Consider the following 23,161-nt stretch of genomic DNA (forward strand, 5'->3'; position numbering starts at 1 on the left):
CCTTGAATTCTTCAAATTCCCGTCTTCACTCTTCAGTGTTGCGATCAAGGCTTCTCGAGTCAGGTGTCAGCAGTTTTATTCTCTGAATCTGCTACCATTGAGCGAAGCTTCCGCCACGGCCTAATCTTGCGCCACGGCCCTTTCCAAGCAAGTTACCTGTGTTATCCAACTATTCTTTCAATGCTTTTTAGTATTAGTATTATTAAAAAAAAATCTCATTGTTAAAAAATTAACTTCATGGCTAAGATGTTCAGTACATTAAAAGTGATTTAATTAAAAAATAGAATAAAAATTGAATATTGAAAATTAATTTATAAAATTTTAAATTAAGTAAAATATAAAATTTTGAAATCAAAGAAAATAAAATCGAAATGTCATTTAGGAAGAAAAACAACTTTTAAAGGAAGAAAACATCGATGAGTTAGTAAAAGGCAGGTGAGGGGAAAAAAACAAAAAAGGCGATGCCCGTGCTGCGTGTGCAGTAGATGACGGAGAAAAGAGCAAAAAAAATGAGGTTTAAATAGCAAAATTAATAAAGTATCAAATGACACGTAAGCTGATACGGGGGCTAAAAGTTGCAAGGTGTCACGAGTTCATTGGACATTCATAAATGATGTGGCAGAATAAGAGTAGCCTAGAATTCCTCGGTAACCGAACTCGGGATGCTTCTATATTTTCGCGCTTTTTCCAGATCTGACGCACCCTCTTCTCTCTCAAAATCACAGTCCAACGTACGTGCTCTGCTTCCTCAAGTCACGCACACTGCACTTTTATTTTCTTTGCTTTTTCAACCGCTATTCACGATCCCTTTCGTCTGCTATAGGACTCGTCTATCTTTCGGATTCTGTTATCCTCTCCGCCGCATGGAGTCTCTTGAGCTATCTCGGGTAATTCTGAGTGCTAATTCCGCTCTAAACAAAGGCAATTCTGGAGTCGTAAGCCAGCTCGGCTTCGATTCTCTGCTGAAAAGAAGATGTAAAAATGGCTCCCTGCGTCTCAGAAGCTCCCTTTCTGGTGGAAAGAGTGGTTCACAAGACGGGCCTTCTGCTTTTGAAGACGAAGGTCGAGAATTTAAGAAGAGAGAAAGGGCACTGGTATTAGCCAAAGAGACGGATGCTTCTGGCTTACTAGTTGGCTTTCATTTGATTCCTCATTCTGGTACGATCTTTTCATTTTTGTTTTTAGACTTGTAGTTTATAATCGACCTTTTGCCATTCCCGTTCATTTGTTTAGTTTTGTATGTCTAATTTTTTTTTAATTTAAAAAAGAAAAACACATATAGTTGCCTCTGAAGATACTTTGAATTTTGTATTCTCTTTTAGGCTTAATTTATTCACTTCACTATCATTACACTCTTCAATTCTAAATTTATCAATGATTTAGAGTATGTCTTCTCTAGTGGATAATGTCTGTAATTGGTATTTTAGAGTCAATGACTGATTACTAAGACCAACCTAGGGATTGGATTTAACAATAGCGAAGCTGATTAGATAAAGCATGACAGGGGCAATTAATTTGGCATCTGGATTTCTTAGCAATTTCTGAAACTCTGATCATTCATCTTTCGTGTAAAATTATATTAAGGTTAGTTGCTTTTGGATTGTCCATTTCCAAATGCATGTGACTTGAGTTCTCGTTGTTTCAAGTAGCCTTTTCCTTGGTGCAAAACCTGTATCTATAATATTGTTTTCTTTTCTTGCTATGTTCGATACAGAATACATGAGATGTGAAACGTATATTTGATTAAGTAAATTGGCAGTAGCACCCCTAGAAACGCACTACATCCTATGTACCAACATCTTATTGAAAAAAAAAAAGGAGTTCTGTGAAACCAAAAAGTATATAGTAAAATCTTTTGTACATTTCAAAGCTATGGTTATAATGGACACAAATAATCCTCCATCCACGAAGTTTAAGAGGATATAATAATTACATACTAGGATGTGAATTCGGTAATATGACTCCTGAAAAATCATGTTCAGGCACAATTGTAGAAGATGAAACTGCTGATAGAGTAGAACAATCTGAAAGCATGCAAGTTGAAGAATCTGAAGATACAGAAGGAGAAGAGAAAGCTCAAACTAAAGTTTCATATAATATTGTTTTTGTTACTTCCGAAGCTAAACCATATTCAAAAACTGGGGGACTAGCAGATGTTTGTGGTTCTTTGCCTATAGCACTAGCAGCTCGTGGACATCGGGTAATGGTTGTTTCACCCAGATACCTACGTGGTACTTCTGAGGATTCTATTTATTCTGGTACCGTTGATCTGGATCACCATTCCAAGATAAATTGCTTCGGAGGGGTTCATGAAGTTGGCTTTTTTCATGAGTATAGAAAAGGTGTTGATTGGGTAAGAGCTTCTAAATTGATTTCAGTTGTTATTTAAAATCAAAACTACCTAGTTCCTCACGTTGTAGAATCTACATTTTGTCTGTGATAATGATTTATACTTTCATTTTATGTTTAGGTATTTGTGGATCACCCCTCATACCATAGGCCTGGAAATCCATATGGGGATAGTTATGGGGCTTTTGGTGATAACCAGGTATATTCTTGTTGCCTAGTTTTGAAATTAGATTTGTACTTTTATCCGTGTATAATGAATAATGATGGACGTCTCTCGCATTTGGTTTCACAGTTTCGGTTCACTTTACTTTGCCATGCAGCATGTGAAGCCCCGCTAGTGCTTCCATTGGGAGGATTCACTTATGGAGAGAAATGCCTTTTCCTTGTTAATGACTGGCATGCCAGTCTAGTCCCTGTGTATGCATGCTACCTTTGTCAATTATTATCTTTTATTTTGACTTCTTCAAATTTAGCACTATCTCCTTTTTCCTCCAATGAAAAATTACAGTCTCTGTGAGTATGTAAATTTTGGTTTTTCTGTGCAAATCATTTCTGTCAAACAAATAAAGTTCTCATTATGATTGTGCAAGCATCCATCATCATAGCTGACGCAACTTACATTAGAAAATATAGGCATAGATAATTTCTCGCTTTGTGCTTAGCTTGCCATTTTTAAACTGAGGTTAACAGAATCCTGGACCAAAAGATGTATCATTTGAAAGCTTTCTTTTGCCAATTACTTCTTGAAGTCCTTAAGTTTTCTGTTTGTTATGGATTTTTCTTCTTCATTGATGTGCTTCAATTAAGGCATTGGTGTTTTCATAATTTGAGTTCCATATAGAACTATTTGTGATTATTTCATAATTTGAGTTCCATATAGAACTATTTGTGATTATCTATGGTAACATTGTTGAGGATGAGTACCGGTGCTTAAATTGTGTGCAGACTTTTGGCAGCAAAATATCGCCCACATGGAGTATACAAAGATTCTCGCAGTATATTGGTGATCCATAACATTGCCCATCAGGTAACTTAATTTAAATTCAATTCATTTTTTTCTTTTTGACATGATAGTATGTTTTGTTATCTCTAATTTCTTTTGTTGAACTTCTGAGCTTCAACAATAGAAACTTGGGCGAAGGATTTCTGCAACAAAATTGACCTTTGATTTGTATCTGATGCTTGTCGCCTTGTGCCTTGTTCATCCACCCCTTATTGATGGTGGTCAAGTTACATTCTAGAGAGTAGAAATCTGACAGATGCTGAAAGGCTATATTAGTGGTGCGTGCATTGGGAAAAACCAAACCTTTAAATCCCATCAAACCACATTCAAATCATGAACTTGGATGTGATCGTGAACAACAAGGTTGCATTAGTCACCCAAAAATTTATGAATTTCTGAGTATTTAAAGTTCAGGTGATAACTATTATAGCATGTATATCAAACAAGCTTGATTGTGTCCTGAAATTGGTATACATACTATTCCTAATAAAGTGTATAGTTGTCGTTCTAAAAAATGTGATTTGCTGGCTGATAGCCTACCCATGTACAATTCATTCTTGGATGGGCAGCGTTTTATTTTTCTAAATCATGAAACAAGCTGATGAAGGTTTATCATATATCAGGGAGTGGAACCTGCAATCACATATGGTAACTTGGGACTGCCTCTGGAATGGCGGGGAGCACTGGAATGGGTGTTTCCTACTTGGGCAAGGACTCATGCTCTTGACACGGGTGAAGCTGTCAATTTTCTAAAAGGTGCAATTGTGACAGCTGACAGGATACTAACAGTTAGCAAGGTCATAATGCTGCATGTCATATATTTTGCTTCCAGTTGCTTGGTATCTTTAAGTTTGAATCTTGATACTCATGGTGAAATTGATTTCTTTCCTAGATGCCAAATGATTATTCACAATAACAAATTGATTTGTTTCAATAGACTATGAAAACATGGATATTCATGCCTGACATGCGTCTTGTATTTTATCATGTAATGATATGCTGTGTAAAATGTGCCTCCCTTTTGAAGGGCTATTCTTGGGAGATAACAACAAGTGAAGGAGGATATGGTCTACATGACCTGTTAAGCAGTCGAAGAAGTGTTCTCAATGGTACCCATTTTACTTTTTCTCGTGTAGCATGCATTTTTAAGCATATAATACGAAATGTTATTTATTGTTTAAAAGATATCAAATTGATAAATATATAGTTTATGCTTCTGAAAGAACTTCCATTCATCAGCAACCGTAGCCTTAGTGACCTCTTCGCAAGAATAAATTCTCGATCAAATTTGCTATGCCTAAGATCAAATTTGATATTGGACTTTGACAACATTATTTGTACCTTTTTGAGGGAAGATACACAATCAATCCAAGTGTTTCTAACAGAATTAGTGAGCCTTTTGTCTGGCCAAGAATTAGTGAGCCTTATTACTTGAGATCATTACAATCTTAGGGACTAAACACTTGTATAGCTACTCCAAGAATATTTTAATAGTCCTCTCATAAAGGAAATGCATGCTATACGTTTACGTGGAGGAAGGAAAGTATTTGAAAGCAAACATGACTTAGTTATTTGTTATAATTTTTTCCTTCAAGCCGTTTAGTTCAAAAAAATCATTTGCAAGTCTTGATGTTGAATTTGGAAATTAGTGGTATCTATTTCTCGAAGCTTGTATACCTGGTAAAATTTCTCCTATCCTGCTCATAAGCTTTAAAGTGCATCAATATTATATTGAAATATTCTGTACCTTCGTTAGGTAATTGTGACTTGTGAACGCAGTGCCACAAATATATTGGTTTGTCTGTTATAAAGAGAAGTTTGAAGTTTGTCTAGTTATTCACAGAATACAGGCCTTTTTTACTTTCATAAAATTAATAGAGAAGATGTTATTTTTTGTCAATGATTATTTCCAAGTCGGGTATACTGGGCCTTGGTTTCAAAAGTGGAATTTGACTTATATCCAGGCCAGGATTCAGGTTAGGGGTCGGCCCAGTCTTTGTGCAGACCTACAGATGCATCTCCTGTGATTATCTTCTCTCTCCATCATATTTATGTCCTGACTTCTGCAAGTTCTTGTGTGAATGCAAATATGTAGAAGCACAAAAAGAAATCGCCTTCTTAATTGTTGCTGAATGACATACTTCAAAGAATGAACCTGTAACAGATTAATCATGACCAGGGATCACCAATGGAATTGATGTTGCTGAATGGGACCCATCATCGGATGAATATATTGCTTGCCACTATTCTGCTGATGACTTTTCTGGGAAGGTTGATTTAGTCTCTCTTTGTCATCCCTCTCATTTAAGAACTAGATTTATCTTACCTCATATCATCTGTCATGTACAGGTCCAATGCAAAATTTCTTTGCAGAAGGAATTGGGTCTTCCCATTCGGCCAGATTGTCCATTGGTAAGATTTGGTACCTTGGTAAAAATTCTTGTTCACTCTGTGTTATTAATTGCAGCTGAGCCTTGTAGATTGGATTCATTGGAAGACTGGACTACCAGAAAGGTATTGACCAGATTCGGTTGGCAACTCCAGAGCTCATGGAAGATGATGTTCAATTTGTAAGTTATTTTTTAGTTTGTTATATCAACTTAATCTGATGTGGTGCTAGCTATTCAAATCCAAGAGCATAATGTTTTTGTGTGTATAATGTAATAAAGGCCACTATAATTTTAACAAATACGTGTAAAATCTCTGAGGAATAAGTTCTGATTTTGTCTTTTGGCCTCTATTAGGTTGACAATATATATTTATATTTTTTTTAATAAGAGTCATCACTGATGGCATTTTCAGGTTATGCTTGGTTCAGGAGACCCTAGTTATGAAGACTGGATGAGAGCAACAGAGTCAGCTTATGAGGACAAATTACGGGGTTGGGTTGGATTTAATGTTCCCGTTTCTCATAGAATAACTGCAGGGTGATCCAAAATTTTCCACTTTTTATTTGAAATGTTGCAGGTTTTTTCTTTTTTTTCCCTTGTTTCTCCCTCAATTATGATCCTTACTACTGTGTAATGGTATGAACAGCTGTGATATACTACTGATGCCATCCGCATTTGAACCCTGTGGGCTAAATCAGTTGTATGCAATGAGATATGGAACAATACCAGTGGTTCATGAAACTGGAGGACTAAGAGTAAGTGAAGATGATGTCAGCAAATCCATGTTTATTATATGCCTTCATTCCATTCTCTTTGCTGTTTTACAGGATACTGTAAAAAATTTTAATCCATATGCTGAAGGTGGCAACGGTGATGGTACAGGGTATGTGTTCCATGAGCTTGGATGTTTTTCTTCGACCAAATATTCTCCAAAATATTTGATTGTTATATTTTGACAAATTTGGTGAAAAAATACTTTTAATTATTTTTCTCAGATCATTCAGGAGAGCTTGCTGTGATATTTGTATGAGTATATCAACATAGAGTAATAAATGCTATCTTAACCTTTAACCACAAACTAATATCTATCTACTCAAGGAATAAATAAATTTACACTATTTAACTACATATTTTAACACTCCTCCTCAAGTTGGAGAGTGGATGTCATCCATTCCCAGTTTGGATGCTAACTTATGAAAATGTTCACATGATAGTCCTTTTGCAAGTATATCTGCCAATTGATCATAAAAGGGTTTATAGGGGGTACAAATTAGACCACTTTCCAACTGTTCTTTGATAAAGTGTGGATCAATTTCAACATACTTGGTCCTATCATGCTGTACAGGATTATGAACAATGTTGATAGCTGACTTGTCACAATAAAGCCTCATTGGACCTTCCCATTTGATTCTTAAATCTAGTAAAATTATCTTTACCCACAACAACTAACAAATTCCAAGTGCCATAATTCTAAACTCGGCTTGAGCACTAGATCTAGATACTACAACATGCTTCTTGCTCCTCTAAGTAATGAGATTTGAGTCGAGAAACGTGCAATAACCTGATGTGGACCTTCTATTACCCATGTCTCCTCCATGATTTGCATCAATGTATGCTTCAATGGTCAATCTTTTCCCTCTCTTGAACATAATGCCTTTTCCCCAAGTGCCTTTTAAATACTCAAGTATTCGATAAACCGCCTGCAGATGAGACTCTTTAGGATCATGCATAAATTGGCTTACTACGATCATGACATAGGCAATGTCCAGTCTAGTGTAAGCTAGATAAATCAATTTCCCAACAAGTTTTAGATAGGGTTCCTTATTGATAGAAGGCTCTGGAGGAGGAGGTTTGTTAGACTTATGATTTTTCTTCGGCTTGCTTGGACATTTTCCTTCCTTACAAAGTTTGTGATTCTGTTCAATTGGAGTGTCCATAGACTTGCACCCCAATTTTCCTGTTTTAGTGAGGTGATCAAGAATAAATTTATGTTGAGATATGAAGATACCATGCTTAGAATGAGCCACTTCAATGCCCAAGAAGTATTTCAACCTCTCTAAATCTTTCATTTGGAATTCTTTCATCAGTTCACTTCGCAAAGACTGAATCCCTTCCAAATCACTCCCTGTTACCATGATATCATCAACATAAACAAGTAAAATTGTTACTTCCTTTGAAGAAATGTTTGATGAACAAAGTGTGATTGTCTTGACTCTGTTTGAACCCCATGCCAATTATGGCCTTCAAAAACCTGAGGTAAAAATGCAGAACTGAACCCAAACCTTTAAAAAAAACAAAAATACTCTAAACCTGAGATAGCTGTGATACGATGACAAATTCGGTGAAAAAATAATTTTAATTATTTTTCTTAGATCATTTACAAGAGCTTGTTGTGATATTTATAAGAGTATATCAACATAGAGTAAAAAAATGCTATCTTAACCTCTAACCTCCAACTAATATCTATCTACTAAAGGAATAAATAAATTTACATAATTTAACTACACATTTTAACATATTTTAGTAAATTAGATAACTCATTGACCTCCGGGCTGTGGGTGGTAAATGAGCATAACAATGGGGTTAATGTCTGAAGGATTTTAGAACTTTTATAACAATTTTGGCTCATCATGTTTAAATTTGTCACTGTGAACCAAGGCTGTAACTTTTTCATCTATTGTAAACCAGCATCTAAAGCATCTTAAGCCCCCTGGCTTGAATTTTTGTAAGTTCAATTTATGTTCGTATCGGACGTGAGCTAGAACTTCTTAGTGGCATGTAGTAATTGATACAAAAGGACAAAAATAAGTGAGATATAGGAGCTAATATGCTGCCTGAACTTCCTGGAACATGCTTAAAAATATGAAAAAAAATTTGGATTACTTCTTGCTAGGCGGTGATGTCATCTTGCAGTGACCATCATCATTTATGAAAACTTAATTCTCTATTGTGAACTTTGAATTCAATATGCCAATTTCTGATGTTTAGCATTTATGAATCTATTGATGATTCTTGCCGTGTTTTAGTCTTTTGACATTGCCATTGGTAATGCTACGATGGTTCTGCATTTTACATAATGTGGGTTATGACATTGTTATGAACTGTACGGACAGGTGGACGTTTTCTCCTCTAACTAAAGAAAGCATGTTAGTGGTAAGCTTATTGTCTTTGTACATGTCATTCATTTTATGGAAACAGATTCCTTGTTGACCTTTCCATCATTCAATTCTCAGCACACTTATCGTGTCAAATGCAATGGAAATTTTTTCCAGTCTACGCCATAGTTTTATCATCAAAAATTATGGGTTTGGAGCGTTGAGTGTTCACAAGTGTTGTTTTTAAATTTTGACAGGCACTGAGATATGCCATTCTAACATTGAGTGTTCACAAGTGTTGTTTTTAAATTTTGACAGGCACTGAGATATGCCATTCTAACATATAGAGAACACAAATCTTCTTGGAAGGGTTTGATGAGAAGAGGAATGGCGAGGGACTCCACGTGGGAAAATTCTGCTACTCAGTATGAACAAGTCTTCGAATGGACATTCATGGATCCAACATATGTTTCCTGATGAAGACCAATCAGTGGATAGAATGGAAGAACAGATCCACGCCACTTGACTTTCAAGTTCGTAGGAAGCTATTTTGAGGGTTGTACATATTCTTACCTATATTGGACCTCATTTTTGGTTTTTCACTAGACACTTACTTTTGGTCGTATTTATTTTTTTATTTGCAACTGTTTGATGCGGTTTCCTATTGTTTACAAAGCAAAGGGAAAGGAAGAATCATATTTATTATCTATGACTGTTATCGATTTTATACTTCGAAGATTTCTAAAAACAGTTTCCATGAGTCGGGAGGATATTGTGGACGGGTTCAGAATTATGAGCAATCATTTGTACAACTCGGCGTTCTCGCCTCAAACCACAGTAGGGGTTAAGGAACCCCTTTGCCCTTCCAACGACTAAAAACAAGTGAATGAATTTTTTTTTTTTTTTGGGCGTTAATTGACGAAGTCACATTCAATGGAGTCATCGTCCATGATCCTACCACCAAAGCAAAATAATATCGGTGTCAGTATGCAATAAAATTTGCAAGAAGTTTTATTAGTTATAGGTTATAAATAATAGTTTATTTTGAATTCTGAGTAATAAGCGTAAAGATGTATTTAATCTTATATATTTGTGAAGTTCATCGTGATGGTACTGTTTATCTAGAGTTGGATGAACAGTACCCTGAATTTTCCTTTTTTTGTTTTTAAAATTTCATACTTGCGTATTAAGAGTTTATATGAAACCCCTAACAAAAATTTAAAAAAAAAATAGGTGTTAGACCTATAGCGAAAAATGTTTGTAGATATGAGATCCATAATAAAAATAATATGCATGACCTTTAATAATTTTTTTGTAAATATGAGAGCCTTATCATTTATTGATTGTATTTTGTATATGTATAAAATAATTAATTATATATAATGTACAAATTTAAACAATAAATTATAAATTAGAATATTTTGTTATTTAAATCAATCAATTTATTCCTGTTTGCTTTTATGTATAAGCAAATTTTACTCAATTCATACAATTTAAAAATTGATTAATTCTAATAATTATGTCTAGAATTGAAAAGTTTGAATTAAGATGTACTTACGATTAACATTTTATTTTCTCTAATTCAATGGGACTGTTGTAAGATATCTTGTCATACAATACTAAAAATACCATCAAATTTTAAATTTTTAAAGGGGATAATGAATGTGAAAATTATTTCAATCGTAAGGGTTATTTTAAAATTTTATAAAGAAATGAATATGAATAATTTTTAAGCATTAATATAATTCAATGTATATAATTGATATGCTCATTAAATGAGTAGATTTAAGATATTTAGGGAATCCAAATTTAAAATAAATCATTATAATTCTATAATGATCCAACTATTTTTTACAAACAAAATCAAATTTTATTTAAAAGATTAAAGTTGCTAACATTGAGTGTTACAGGTAACTGTAGTCAATCATGGTTTAGAAATTATGTTTTAATATATTTACTTTTTTATTATAAATGTGGTTGTACGTATAATAAAAATATAAATGAAGAACTTATAATAAAATTTTAAATTTAATTTTTTTAAATTATAAAAATTCAAGTCTACATCTGCTGAAATTTAGGTCTACATGCATAAGGTAATAAATTATAAAATAAAAAATATTATAAAATAAATTTCTTATTTTTACATATAAGATATATTTTAAATTTGTTACCTAGTAAAATAAATTTGAACTAAAATAAGTTGGTGTTCATATATTTAATATCCATGGGGTAACAAATTTTAGAATAAAGCATATTGTTTGATTTTAAAGGTCCCTCAAATTTTATTAATTATTGATTTAATTTTTGAAGTTTAATTTTTTTTCAATTTAACTTCTTATATTTTGTTAAATTGTCACTTTAATGTTTGACGTTTGGAAACAAAAATTGATCCTTAACTAACATATAAATTATTTTGATGACCTGATACATTAGATGCGACTAAATGAAAACAAATTTGACTTCAAGTTAATTTGATTTTATCATTAATTTAAGTGACTGTCAATTTAATATTTTTTAATCTATATTACCAAATTTTAATGGTATGTTACTTTTTCTCCAAACAATAAATTTAAAAGATTAAATTGTTATTGAGGCAAACTTAAGAAACTAAATATGCAATAGGTACCAAATTACAAAATAGAATGAGCTATTGTCTGTGTTGAATGATAGTATTTGGACAAATTTTGTTGTTTATGTATGTTAGAATAATTGTTTATTTTTAAATTTTAAAAACAAAGTGCAAGGATCATAAATTTTATTTATAAAATATGTCACTTGTGCTTTTAATATACACAAAATGACAAGTCACAAAATAAAATAAATTGTTGAAAATGTAAACAATTCTATAATACAAAATTGCGTGAATGAAAAAAATTACTTTTGACAGAGCTATTTTAAATTGTGTTGAATAATACTCAAATTTGAATTAGTTAAATAACTATATATAAAAGTTATTATTTACATTTTTCATATGCACAAAAATAAAAAATCCTTAAATAAAATAAGTCATTATTTATATTTACAAGTAATAACTTTTTAACTAGAATATGTTGTTTAACTTTTAATTCATGTGGGGATCACATATAAAAAATATTGCACGTGATATAATATTTTTAAATAATTTGTGTAAAAATAAAATAAATTATTTTTTATTTTTTACTACTCATAAGTATCCTCCTATTCGATGCAATTCTATTTGAGACACGATCGAGTATTAAATGTGAGCACCTATCCTAATGTGGATTAATTTTTATCCTCCTATTGCTATCTATATACTTATTATGCATGGCTAGCCAATATTAGACAAAATAAGATTCTCATACAATTTAAAAGGAAAAAAAAATTCTAAAACAAGATATATGTTTTAGAATTTTAATTTACATGGATATAACAGTTCATAAATTAAAATAAATTATTGTCTATATTTGATTATACACAGGATGACAAATTTTATAATAAAACAAGTTATTGTTTATTTCTATTTTCTAATCACAAATATGCCATGGCAATAAAAGTATATAGTTATTTTTCATCATTATATTTATTTATATGTAACCACATATACGATTTTATTTCATACTTTCTATCAACTATTACTTTTGTAAAATCATAATTTAATTTCTACTCCCTCCATTAAAAAACATAAGGCTTTTTTTGAAGATTGGATATTCAAAAATATAAAGTATTTTTAGTCTTTCAAAATGTAATTATTATCTTTTTTTAAAATATCCTTGTTGAATAAATTACTTTATATTTATTTCAGAATAAAACATCCTATTTTTTAATAGGTAAATATGAAAATATAAGATTAGTTTGAAGACAAATAACTACTTTATTGAAAGTGAGATTTGATTAAAAATGCTTTATATTTGAATGGAGTATTAATTTTTATGATTTGTTTGGATAAAAAAATGGTCAGAGTTGGGATTTTAAATTTTAGTGACATTAATTTTAGAAAAATAGAGAATTGTGGCTAGAAAGTTTTTAATTGATTTTTTAGTTTTTTTTCTTGTACATCTCTCAAATAAAAAATTATAACATATTTTTCCATTTTTAAAAAATTAAACTCGTGAAAACATTCTTTTTCTTTTTTATTCGCTTTGAATAAAAAATGAGAATTAAAATCCCTTTGCATCGCAGAGCATAAAGTCTGGTTATCTTAATAAACCTCGATGTCAATGGCTGTTGATGCAAATTACCGACTACTGAGTGCATGATTAGACTTCATGTGTTGAATAACGTGGATTGTTTTTTGGTTACGCATGGCCATGTGCAACTTAATTTTTTAATGAAAGAAATTGTATTTTTAAATGTTATAATTTCGTTGATACTGTGTTATTTTTTAATCTAGCTAAAACTTTGCTTATTTTTAAGTTTTAGAGATAAGAATTTTTCTTTATTTTATTATTTATTATATATTTTAAGCTTTCAAAAATTTAGTACTAAATATTTTAAAATTTTAACCATGAATGATTTTTTTTTTATTAATGAATGATTTTTTTTTTCATTTCATAGCTTACAAACATTTATCAGTATTAGTTTTTTTTTATAGATATATTTGTATAAGATTCTCAATGAATATATTTAAGAGAGAATCGCACCTAAGGCTTTCAAGGAAGAAAAAATTTCACTTAGGGCCAATACAATATGAAATGTCTCTCAAAGCCCAAAGGCCTTGAATGAAAATATGTTTAACAAAAAAAAACCTATTTACCCCTCCCAAAACAAACCAATGTTCAGTCTGCTTTTTTTCTCCTCCTTTCCTTTTCCTCTCTCTTTGTACTCTCTTTTCATCTTTCTTCTCTCCTTTCTCTCATTACCTTTCTTCTCACCCTCCCCCATCTCATTTTCTTGTCGTGATTTTTTTTTGGTGATGTCTTTGATTGTGGTTGGTGAAGTGAAACGACTTCATTAGTGGTAGAGGGATGGATTGTAAGGTTATAGCTATGTGAATTTATGGGGTCATGTTGGCATTGGCGGGATGAGTCAAATTGGAGAAGAGTTCAACCATGAGAGCGAGCATGATTTGGCATTGATGATAAGTGGCCTCTGGGAGAATGGTAATAATGGCACTGAGTCTTAGTATAGTAGTGACAACTATTTTAGCTTCTCTAAGATTTTTGGAATTTTTAAGAATTGTTACAAAAGTTATAAAAATTAAAACTTGCCATCATTGAGTTGTAAATATTTAAAATAGAAAATTTTGAATTTTAAATTGCAAATAGCTAAACCTATACTTATTAATATTTAGTTGTAAATTTGTAAATTTTAATGACACATCAATTCTAAACATTTGTTTGTCAAGATATAAACTTTTACTTGTAAATATTTAAACTTATACTTGTGAATATTGTAACTTTTACTTATAAATTTTTGAATTTTACTTATTTTTGCATTGGTATAAAATGGTTCAAGTGTGACATTTTATATTCGGTAATAGAACAACTCAATAATATCAAAGATCAAAGTGCCCCTGCACTCACAATAGGAATCGAAGAAAAATAAAAATAATAGGATGAAGTACCAAAATGTAATTAGTATTCTTCTATGATCATGTCTGTGCTATCTTAAGTTGGTTTTTTTTTTTTTTATAAATAGATGTATGCCATATATTGTGGCATATGTTTGGAGAACATTTGACGTGATGTACATAAAATTATTTGCAATTATCATTTGTATAAGTTATCCCACTTAACTATACGAACCATATGAAATAAATAGATATTATATTATTAATAAATGGATCTTGTCATATTTTATATGAACTTTCTATTGTTCATATTACAAAGGCATTATAAATGTTTAATCACATGGACCATGTGAAATATATAAACATTCTATTATTAATAAGTAGACATTTTCATGCTATAAATGGATTTTTAATATTCATAAACCTGGGTAACTTGTACAAATGATCATTGTAAATAATTTTATTTACAACACAACATGTGTTTTTTAAACATACACCACAATCTATGCCATACATTTTTTTTGAGCAAAATCTATGCCATACATTTATTTGTAAAAAATCCAACTTAATATAACATAAACAAAATCTTAGAGGAATACTAATTATATTTTGATGCTTAATCTTATTATTTTTATTTTCCTTTGGTTTTCTACTGTGAGTACAATGGCACTTTGAGCTAGCATTGGGCAAATGGTCTACAAGATGACTAGAGAGCCTTCTCGTTTAGGTTGGTATTTTTCCAGACTGAGTTAGGCCAACCAGCCAAATAAAATGGGCTTGAAAACCTAACCCAACCCATTTTTGGTGGGTTGGCCAACCCGTTGGCTAGCCCATAAAAAATGCTTTAAAATCTTGTTTCCTTAGGACAATTTAAAATTTATACAACATAAGTATGTATATTTAGTCCACTGTAATGTCCATATTGACATTATCAGGATAACACTCTTACATGCCATTATGATAATTAAGATTAGATAAAATTTTAAGAAAAAGTTATCACAACTCAAAAGTTTAAAGAATAATTAGTTAAAATAATGAGATCCCAAAATTTTTTTTAAAAATTTTATTTCAACTCAAACCATAGTTGAAAATCTAATATATACAAATACAGAAGTATGGAAATCAAATAACATTTCAAAACAAGCTAAACAAGGCCCTTTTTTTCAAACATTTTAGTTCATCCATCATGGTGGATGGCACAGAGGGACGAGTTCCTCGAAGGGCATTTATGCTGCGGTGCCATTACCATGCACTGCGGCGTGCACCTACTGTCATAATAGTACTTTAAACTTTTGGAGCATGCTGTTTCACTAATTGACGTTCAATTTGAGCGGTTCAAATGTCCACATAAAGCTCTTTAAGCCTTCTAGCTAATGGTACCAGTCTCACACTCAAATAATCATCTGTTAAAAAGATGGACATTGAAATCCAAAGTGATTTGTTTTCACTCAAAACAATTTCAAAAGTGTCCAACTCACAATACCAAATGCCATTAGCCCCGGAAACATTTATGTATTAAGTATTCATAATAAGCCAATCATATCACATAATTAAGTATTCATGCTCAAAATGACTACCTAACCCCCAATTAATAACAACACAAAGGAATAGATAAAACTTAACACACATATCAATTTGGTCATTTTGACACATAAATTACTTCAAATATATTACTTGTAATTGTATCTTAGTTGAGCACACTCATTCAATTACAATAGCATCAACCTTACGCCAAGATATTTACACATATCTTAAATTCATACAAGTGATAATAAAGCAATGTCATGTTCCTAAGTTGATATTATATAATGGCAATATTCATTACAAATCCAAAAAGAGAAAAGGAAAGAGTTATACAATAATGCTCTTCATTCTTCAGTTTCCCTTTCCTTTCCTTTGTCCTTACCAGAGCCCTCACCTGTAAAATATAACCATAAGGTGAGATAAACATCTCAATAATAGAATAATTCACTACTATTAATTAATATGCATAACCATAAGGAGTAAAGCTATTAAGCATCAAAATATACTTTAGCGTATCACAACATACTCTTTTCCATAAACACAAATCATTTACCACCAGCATGGTCATTTTACCATCCTAGCCTCCATATCACCCTGATTGAAACCATAAGCTCTTAAACTAAGTGTACATTCACAATGGTCTGAGCTCACTTTTGGTGATAGAATCACCCAGCTAAATATGTCATATCCCACTTTCAGACTATGGTCTTCTCCTATTGCATACCAATTGAGGTGTTGTTATTCTAACATCGCATCACTGATGCTAAGAACCGTCACTCTCCAACGTCGTATCCTGTATGGATACTGAGAAGAAAATATTTAATACCGTGCCTCACTAGATATTAAGGAGATACATGTCATATGAACTTTCACTACTTCTTTCTACAGGTGAACTCCCACCCCTTAACATGATCATGCTCATTCTTGCCACACATTTCATACTTATGTAAAATTACTACACTTTTTACATAAGGATTCAAAATTCTTTACCATTTCAAAGGCGATTTCTAATGCACAAGTAAATCATCTTTCACAACATACCAAGCTTTCAAAACACATGTAAACAAATTTATTTACCTACTCACAAACAGTTAAGCAATATAATTAATCAGTGTAAATTATTCTGTTACCTCAATCTTTTATCACACAAAAGGGTTATTGTGGCTCAACGTTAGCTCTATACGTTTTATACACATGATTACATCTCCAATAACACTCAATCTACATAATTAAGCGATAATTATTAATTATCACTCCGTATAAACCCTGAATTCACTAGATTTTAAGTACTTATAACACCCAAATTCCTTATCTAACCACATCAATCATTTTCAAATACTCTAACCATTCCATTAAACATCCCAGCATACCAAAATTACTAGCCAATTCCCTACATTGTCTCAAAGCCTCTAGACTATGCCTAGGGTTTGTCTAGACCCTCAATAAAAATTTTAAGTCACCATAAAACTCATAAACCTAAAATTAAAGGCTTGATTTAACTCTTTAAAATTTTAAATAAGCCAATAGGTTCAGTGTAAACCCAAGAAAATTGAGATTAAAGCCTCTATCACCCTAAAAGTTAGAAATTTTCACATAAAAGGAAAGAAGAGGGAATGTGGGACTTACTTTCCAAATGCTCCTAATGTGGTTAGAGGATTGTGTTCTAGTAGACACCGATCATTTTTCTTCACCTCCTGACAATATCTCTCTTTCTTTCTTTGATTTCGATCTATTTTCTGCAAATTGATAAGTGCTGATTTTACATGTGCGCTGTGGTGCATTGACATGCCCGTTGTGGCGCATGGCACAAAAAGTCCCACCAAAGTTTGAATTCCCTTTCATGCCATAGCATGCTTAAACATCAACCTACTCTTCTCCTAAGACTGTCCAATAATCTAAAAACTATATTAATCTTCCATAAATCTCATTAATCAATAATTTATCTAAATTAACCAAAATACCCTTATAAATATTTATAATTCCCAACTTGAAAACTTAGGGTGTTACACCCACACTTTATGGCAAATTAACAATTAAAAAACTTATAAATAAAAAAATAAATATAGAATTTAATCAATTAATGAAATTTAATCAACCATAGAAAGAACAATATTTTGAAGGAGAGTATCTATGTGTGGATGAAGATGAAGAGAGAGTTTGGATGCATTATTAATAATAATACCATAGAGCACTAAGCACCTTAGTCTTTGTCTTAAAAAAAAAAAGTTAAGGAGTAGGATGATGGGAGTCTAATACACATGAGGTTTACCATGCCAATTTTTTAAAACAAGAAGAAGAAACGGGTTAGTGGACTAACCTATTTAGCCAGCAATTTTTAACGTTTTGCAAAATTGGCTCATTTTACCAACTCAACCAGCCAAAATTGGCTGACTAATGGGTTGGCCCATTGGATTGAGCCCATTTGCTCAGTTTTACTTTGAGCTTTGACATTATTAAGATGCTCCACTAGTTACTACAAAATGTCACATCATAACCATTTTATACTCTTGTTCAAATAAGAAAAATTCATAAATTTACAAGTAACTATTATATATTCACAAATATTTGTTCAAATATTCACAAGTAAAAGTATATATCTTGATAAGCAAGGGTTTAGAGTTGACATGTTATCAAAATTTATAAATTTACAACTAAACATCCGAATATTTATAAATATATGTTTAGTTATTTACAATTTAAAGTTTAAAATTTTTGACTTTAAATATTCATAACTCAATGATAATAAGTTTTGATTTTTTACAACTTCTGTGGCAATTTCCAAAGATCTCATTGTAGCTTCTAGAAATCTCATAAATCTCAGAGAGGCCAAAATCACTATCATTACTAAACCAAGACTCAACACCACTATTGCCATTCTCTAAGAGGTCTCTTACCATCAATGCCAAATTGTGCTCACTCTCATGGTTGAACCCTCCTCCAATCTGACTCACCCCGCTAGCGCCAGCACGACCTCATAAATTTGTGGCAACTACAGTCCTACAATCCATGCCTCTGCCACTAACAAAGACGTTTCCCTCCACTAGCCACAATCAAACATCACTATCAAACAATAATCATGACAAGAAAAATGAGAAAGAGGAGGGAGAGAAGAAAGGTAACGAGAGAATGAAGAGGAAAAGGGAGGAAAATAAAATCAGATCGAACATTGGTTGGTTTTGGGAGAGGCAAATAAGTCTTTCCTTGCTAAAATATATTTTCATTCAAAGTCCTCGAGTCTGTAAAGATATTTTAAATTATATTGAGTCTTAAGTGTAATTTTTCTCCCTTGAGAACCATGGGTACAATTCTCCCCAGAGAGCCATGGGTACAATTCTCCCTGTGTTCAATTGCTATAGATCACAAACTAATTTATTCATCATTTCAATTAAAATTTTGATTTTAAAAATATTTCTAAGGTCCAATACTTTTTAATTACTCATCCTGTCTTAAATTATAAAATAATGTTAAAAAAATTATTTTAAAATAGAAAATAATTTAAAAAAATTAATATTTTATTAACGATTCTTTTTTAATTTTTATCCGACTTCAACAAAACACTTTTTGATTGAAATGAGCTAAACAATTAAAAGTGACTTACGGTAAAATAACCCCGGTCCCAACAAAATACTTTCCGATTGCCTGGCATGAAAGCACAGAGCATTGAAATAACTACCTCGGTAGCAAATTAACCAAACAATTATGTCTTCCCAGCAAGTACTGCTCCCCGTCGCCTCGGTTGTTACCTCCCATTCTTCTTTACTGCCAAAAACTGCAACTTTGATGAATTTACGTTTGTAATTTTTTTTATAGGAAATAAATTTTCTTAATTTCAGGTTCTGAAAGGGAAAGTCTGGCGCGCACGCAGCCAATCAGTGCTCCTCTCTCTTTCCTATTTCTTCTTCAGACGGCTCTCGGAACCAAGTTTTTCATCTCTCTTACCATTTCTCTCCATTGTCAAAACCCTAAAAAGTTCAGCTATAAATAACGATACCCAGCTTCTGGGGAAGAAGAACCAATTATGAGGGGACAGAGGTTAAGGATTCCCTCGTGATCGATTCGTATTCCAGGATGCTTCCAATTTCGTGGGAAGCTTCGAATTGCCTCTGCTAGCTTCCGCTAAAATTCCTTGCATTCTAGCTTCTGAAGATTTCTGTTTCTGTTCCGGATCTTTCAAATGATTTCGAATCCCAACTTCATCTATTATGCTTGCATTGCCAGAGAAAACACAGTCCTCGCTCAATATGGGTCCAAGGAACGGAAGATCGAAGAGTTAGCTGCGGAATGCCTTGCCAAAACTCCTCTCCACCATTCCATGTTCTCTCACACAGTCAAGAAAAAAACCTACACATTCGTGATTCATGACCCTTTTGTCTATTTTGCGATATTCGATGAAGAGCTCGCGAAGTCGGAGGGTTTCTGGTTCTTGAATCGCATCAAGAGTGTATTTGATGAGTTATTAGAAGTCAGGTCGATCCTGGATTCCGACGATTTTACGCCGCTTTGTTTCCAACCACAATTTGACCCCTTCTTTCGCGAAACATTGGCTTTCGATTTGGATTTGGATTCGGACTCTGTAGATACACAGAGGGACGAGGATTTAGACGGCCGAAACCCTAGTATGGATTCAGTCCAGGGGAAGAGATCGGCGATGGCACCCTTGCTTGCGATGCCAGGGCTGAAGAAGAAGAAGAGGGTGAATACGGCAGCCAATGAAATGGATGTGAAGAATGCTGCAACAGAGAACAAAGTGGATTTATGTGATTGCATCGATGGTTTTTCCAGAGATTTTCAATTTCCGATGCCTAATAAGAGTGCGATCAACGATCGACAAAAAGCAAAGCAAATATGGAAAAAGCATGTGTGGGTGGTTCTGATGCTGGATGTATTTGTATGTGCAGTTTTGTTTGTGATATGGTTATGGGTTTGCAGAGGGTTTAAGTGCATGGACAGATGAAGTCAATAATATTGAAAGATCCTCTTTTTTGTCCCTTGTTTGGGGATTCTTCGCTCTTGTTCCCTTCCAAGTTCCTGTCGATGACCATGAACTTCAGGGCCACACTGTGTAAATGGGAAAACTGGGCATGTATGTCCGTATGTGTAATTGGGGTTTGCTCCTTTTTGATTTCCCCTGGAAATTTCCCAACTCAATGGAAATAATTTATGAAGATTTAGTGTTTTCTCTGGTCTCATACTCGCATTTGATTTGACGAATGATTACAGCAAATTATTGCCTGTAATAAGTATTTACATGGACAAAGCCGTAAAGTTATCATTCATGGTTGTGTTATTTTTGAACACATTCTGATAAGTAACATAGATGTCAACAAGTTCTGTTCTTTGCACAAAAATATAGTCAGTGAAGTTAATAGCAGATAAGATCGTTGACGATTCTTTCTTGCCATGTAGCGTCACAGTACCATGAATATGCATTATCTTAGGAGAGAATCAACAGTGCAAAGCTTCATTGGAAGCTTCCCAGTTGATGTGGTATCAGCTATGCTTTTTGTTTCCTGCAAAATGTTGTATTTGAAGCATTTCCTGCTAGATGATGACCTTAGATGTTGCTATGTGAGGACAGATGGAGAACAACACAGTAATTTGATTGCCTATTATGGGATTAAATAATGTTAGCAGAAGTTTAAAGGCACATGCGTGAGTCAAACAATGGAAAATGGAGTGTGAAGTGATAATGCAGGAGAAGATTTGAAGGGGTGGGGGATAAGAACGAGGAATGGGGTCGGTGAGGTAGGGCCCACACAGTGGAAGTTGCAGGCGGGAGGGGCAGCTCACACTTCACAGGACCTAACTTCAGTGCTAATGCTCCAATAAAATCTGAACATCCAGGTTAAATAAAAATTTATAAAATAATTATAATAAATTTTTTATTTTAAATTTATTCTAAATTTAATTTAAAGAGTTTAATTTAATATTAAAATTTTTATTTTAAATGTACTTTACACAATATCTCAACGTACATTTAATATTCAATATATCACAATTATAAAAAAATTAATATTAAATTAGACATTTTAAATTAAATTTAAACTAGATTTAAAATAAAAAATATTAAAATTATTTTATAATTTTATAAATTTTTATTTTAATAAATATAAAATAAAAGTATACAATAGTAGTTTAAATTTAAATTATTCAGATCAGATTTCATTACAGCCATAAGCATTGGAAGATAAGCTTGAAGCGCACATCGTGAGGCAGGCCCCCTTCCCTTGCGCTGTGTCTCAGACATCACTCCAATCATTTACCCAACACAGCTCAGTCACTACCCTCCTCTCCGACTTTCTTGCAAACTTTTAATTTTTTTTTTCACTCTTTTTTAATGTTATTTATTACTCTCTCTTGTCTTAAATTATAAAATAATTTTAAAAATGTTTTGTCATCATAAAATATAAAATAATTTAAGAGAATTAAGGTTTCATTAATTATAATTTTTTAACATTACTCTTTAAGTAAAGAGAGAAGGAAAATAATATTGTAATGTACTCCTTTTGAATTATATAACATAAGATATTTTTAAAAATTTTGCTTGATTTAAGATATAAAGCATTGAGTAGGTGTTAAATATTTTTTAATTACACCTTTATTTTATTGAATAATTAATGATAGTATTTAGAATGATTGAAATGTTATATTTATTATATTCAATGACACAATTGAAAAGCTATAAAAACTTTTAGAAAATTAAGATGTTAACTAACTTTAAAAAAAAATATGCTAGTTAACAGTAACTTATATTATGATCGAAGTAAGTAATGATTAAGTGTGTAGAAATATTTTTAAATATTTATAGTTTTGTTTTAAAAACTTAAATTTATAAATTATTGTTATTAAGTTTTATTAGTAAGCGCAATCTTGTTTTAGATATCTTATAATTTTGGGATGAAGGAAATACTACATTTCAAAGGCAATCTAGAGAAAATGATAATTAGGTGTCCAAAAAAATTGATCTAATAAGAAATTTTAAATTGCAAAATGTGTTTTACATTTTAAACTTTAAATGCATTATCTACAATTTAGATTTTTCAATTTATAATTATTGAAATTGGCATTTATAATTTATTTTTAAAAGAATTTATCAGGGAGCTAACTATAATCAATCCTTTAAAACTTAATTGTCATGCCGGAAGAAATCTACTCTATTTTGCAGCGAAGAGATGAATAGATAAATAGGGGATCTTTATACCAGAAATTTGAATACTTTTCACATTTTCGTTATTAAATTCAAATTGTTAAAGTTTAACATAATTGATAGAGAATTAAATATTATGGAAAAATCTTCACAAAAAGAGAATATTAATGAATTATGTAATTA

General features: G+C 32.0%; 2 protein-coding genes across 2 annotated transcripts; both read left to right on the plus strand.

The window, feature by feature from the left end:
- The first annotated feature begins 680 nt into the window (after positions 1–680).
- On the plus strand, positions 681–9,566 carry LOC129304127 (soluble starch synthase 1, chloroplastic/amyloplastic). The gene is made up of 16 exons (XM_054943785.1): positions 681–731; positions 824–1,158; positions 1,983–2,353; positions 2,471–2,548; positions 2,642–2,766; positions 3,295–3,376; positions 3,976–4,149; positions 4,380–4,461; positions 5,532–5,623; positions 5,702–5,764; positions 5,833–5,922; positions 6,155–6,279; positions 6,389–6,497; positions 6,570–6,625; positions 8,856–8,895; positions 9,156–9,566. The coding sequence occupies exons 2-16, from the start codon at positions 864–866 to the stop codon at positions 9,312–9,314; spliced, it is 1,941 nt and encodes a 646-aa protein (XP_054799760.1). The 5' UTR covers positions 681–731; positions 824–863; the 3' UTR covers positions 9,315–9,566.
- Positions 9,567–19,543: 9,977 nt separating this feature from the next.
- On the plus strand, positions 19,544–21,008 carry LOC129303675 (phytolongin Phyl2.2). The gene has a single exon (XM_054943149.1). The coding sequence runs from the start codon at positions 20,006–20,008 to the stop codon at positions 20,783–20,785; it is 780 nt and encodes a 259-aa protein (XP_054799124.1). The 5' UTR covers positions 19,544–20,005; the 3' UTR covers positions 20,786–21,008.
- The last annotated feature ends 2,153 nt before the right edge of the window (positions 21,009–23,161 follow it).

Source organism: Prosopis cineraria, unplaced genomic scaffold (genome assembly GCF_029017545.1).
Source record: "Prosopis cineraria cultivar Desert tree isolate PC_DT_omini unplaced genomic scaffold, ASM2901754v1 PC2, whole genome shotgun sequence".
In the NCBI taxonomy this organism is placed as follows: domain Eukaryota; kingdom Viridiplantae; phylum Streptophyta; class Magnoliopsida; order Fabales; family Fabaceae; genus Prosopis; species Prosopis cineraria.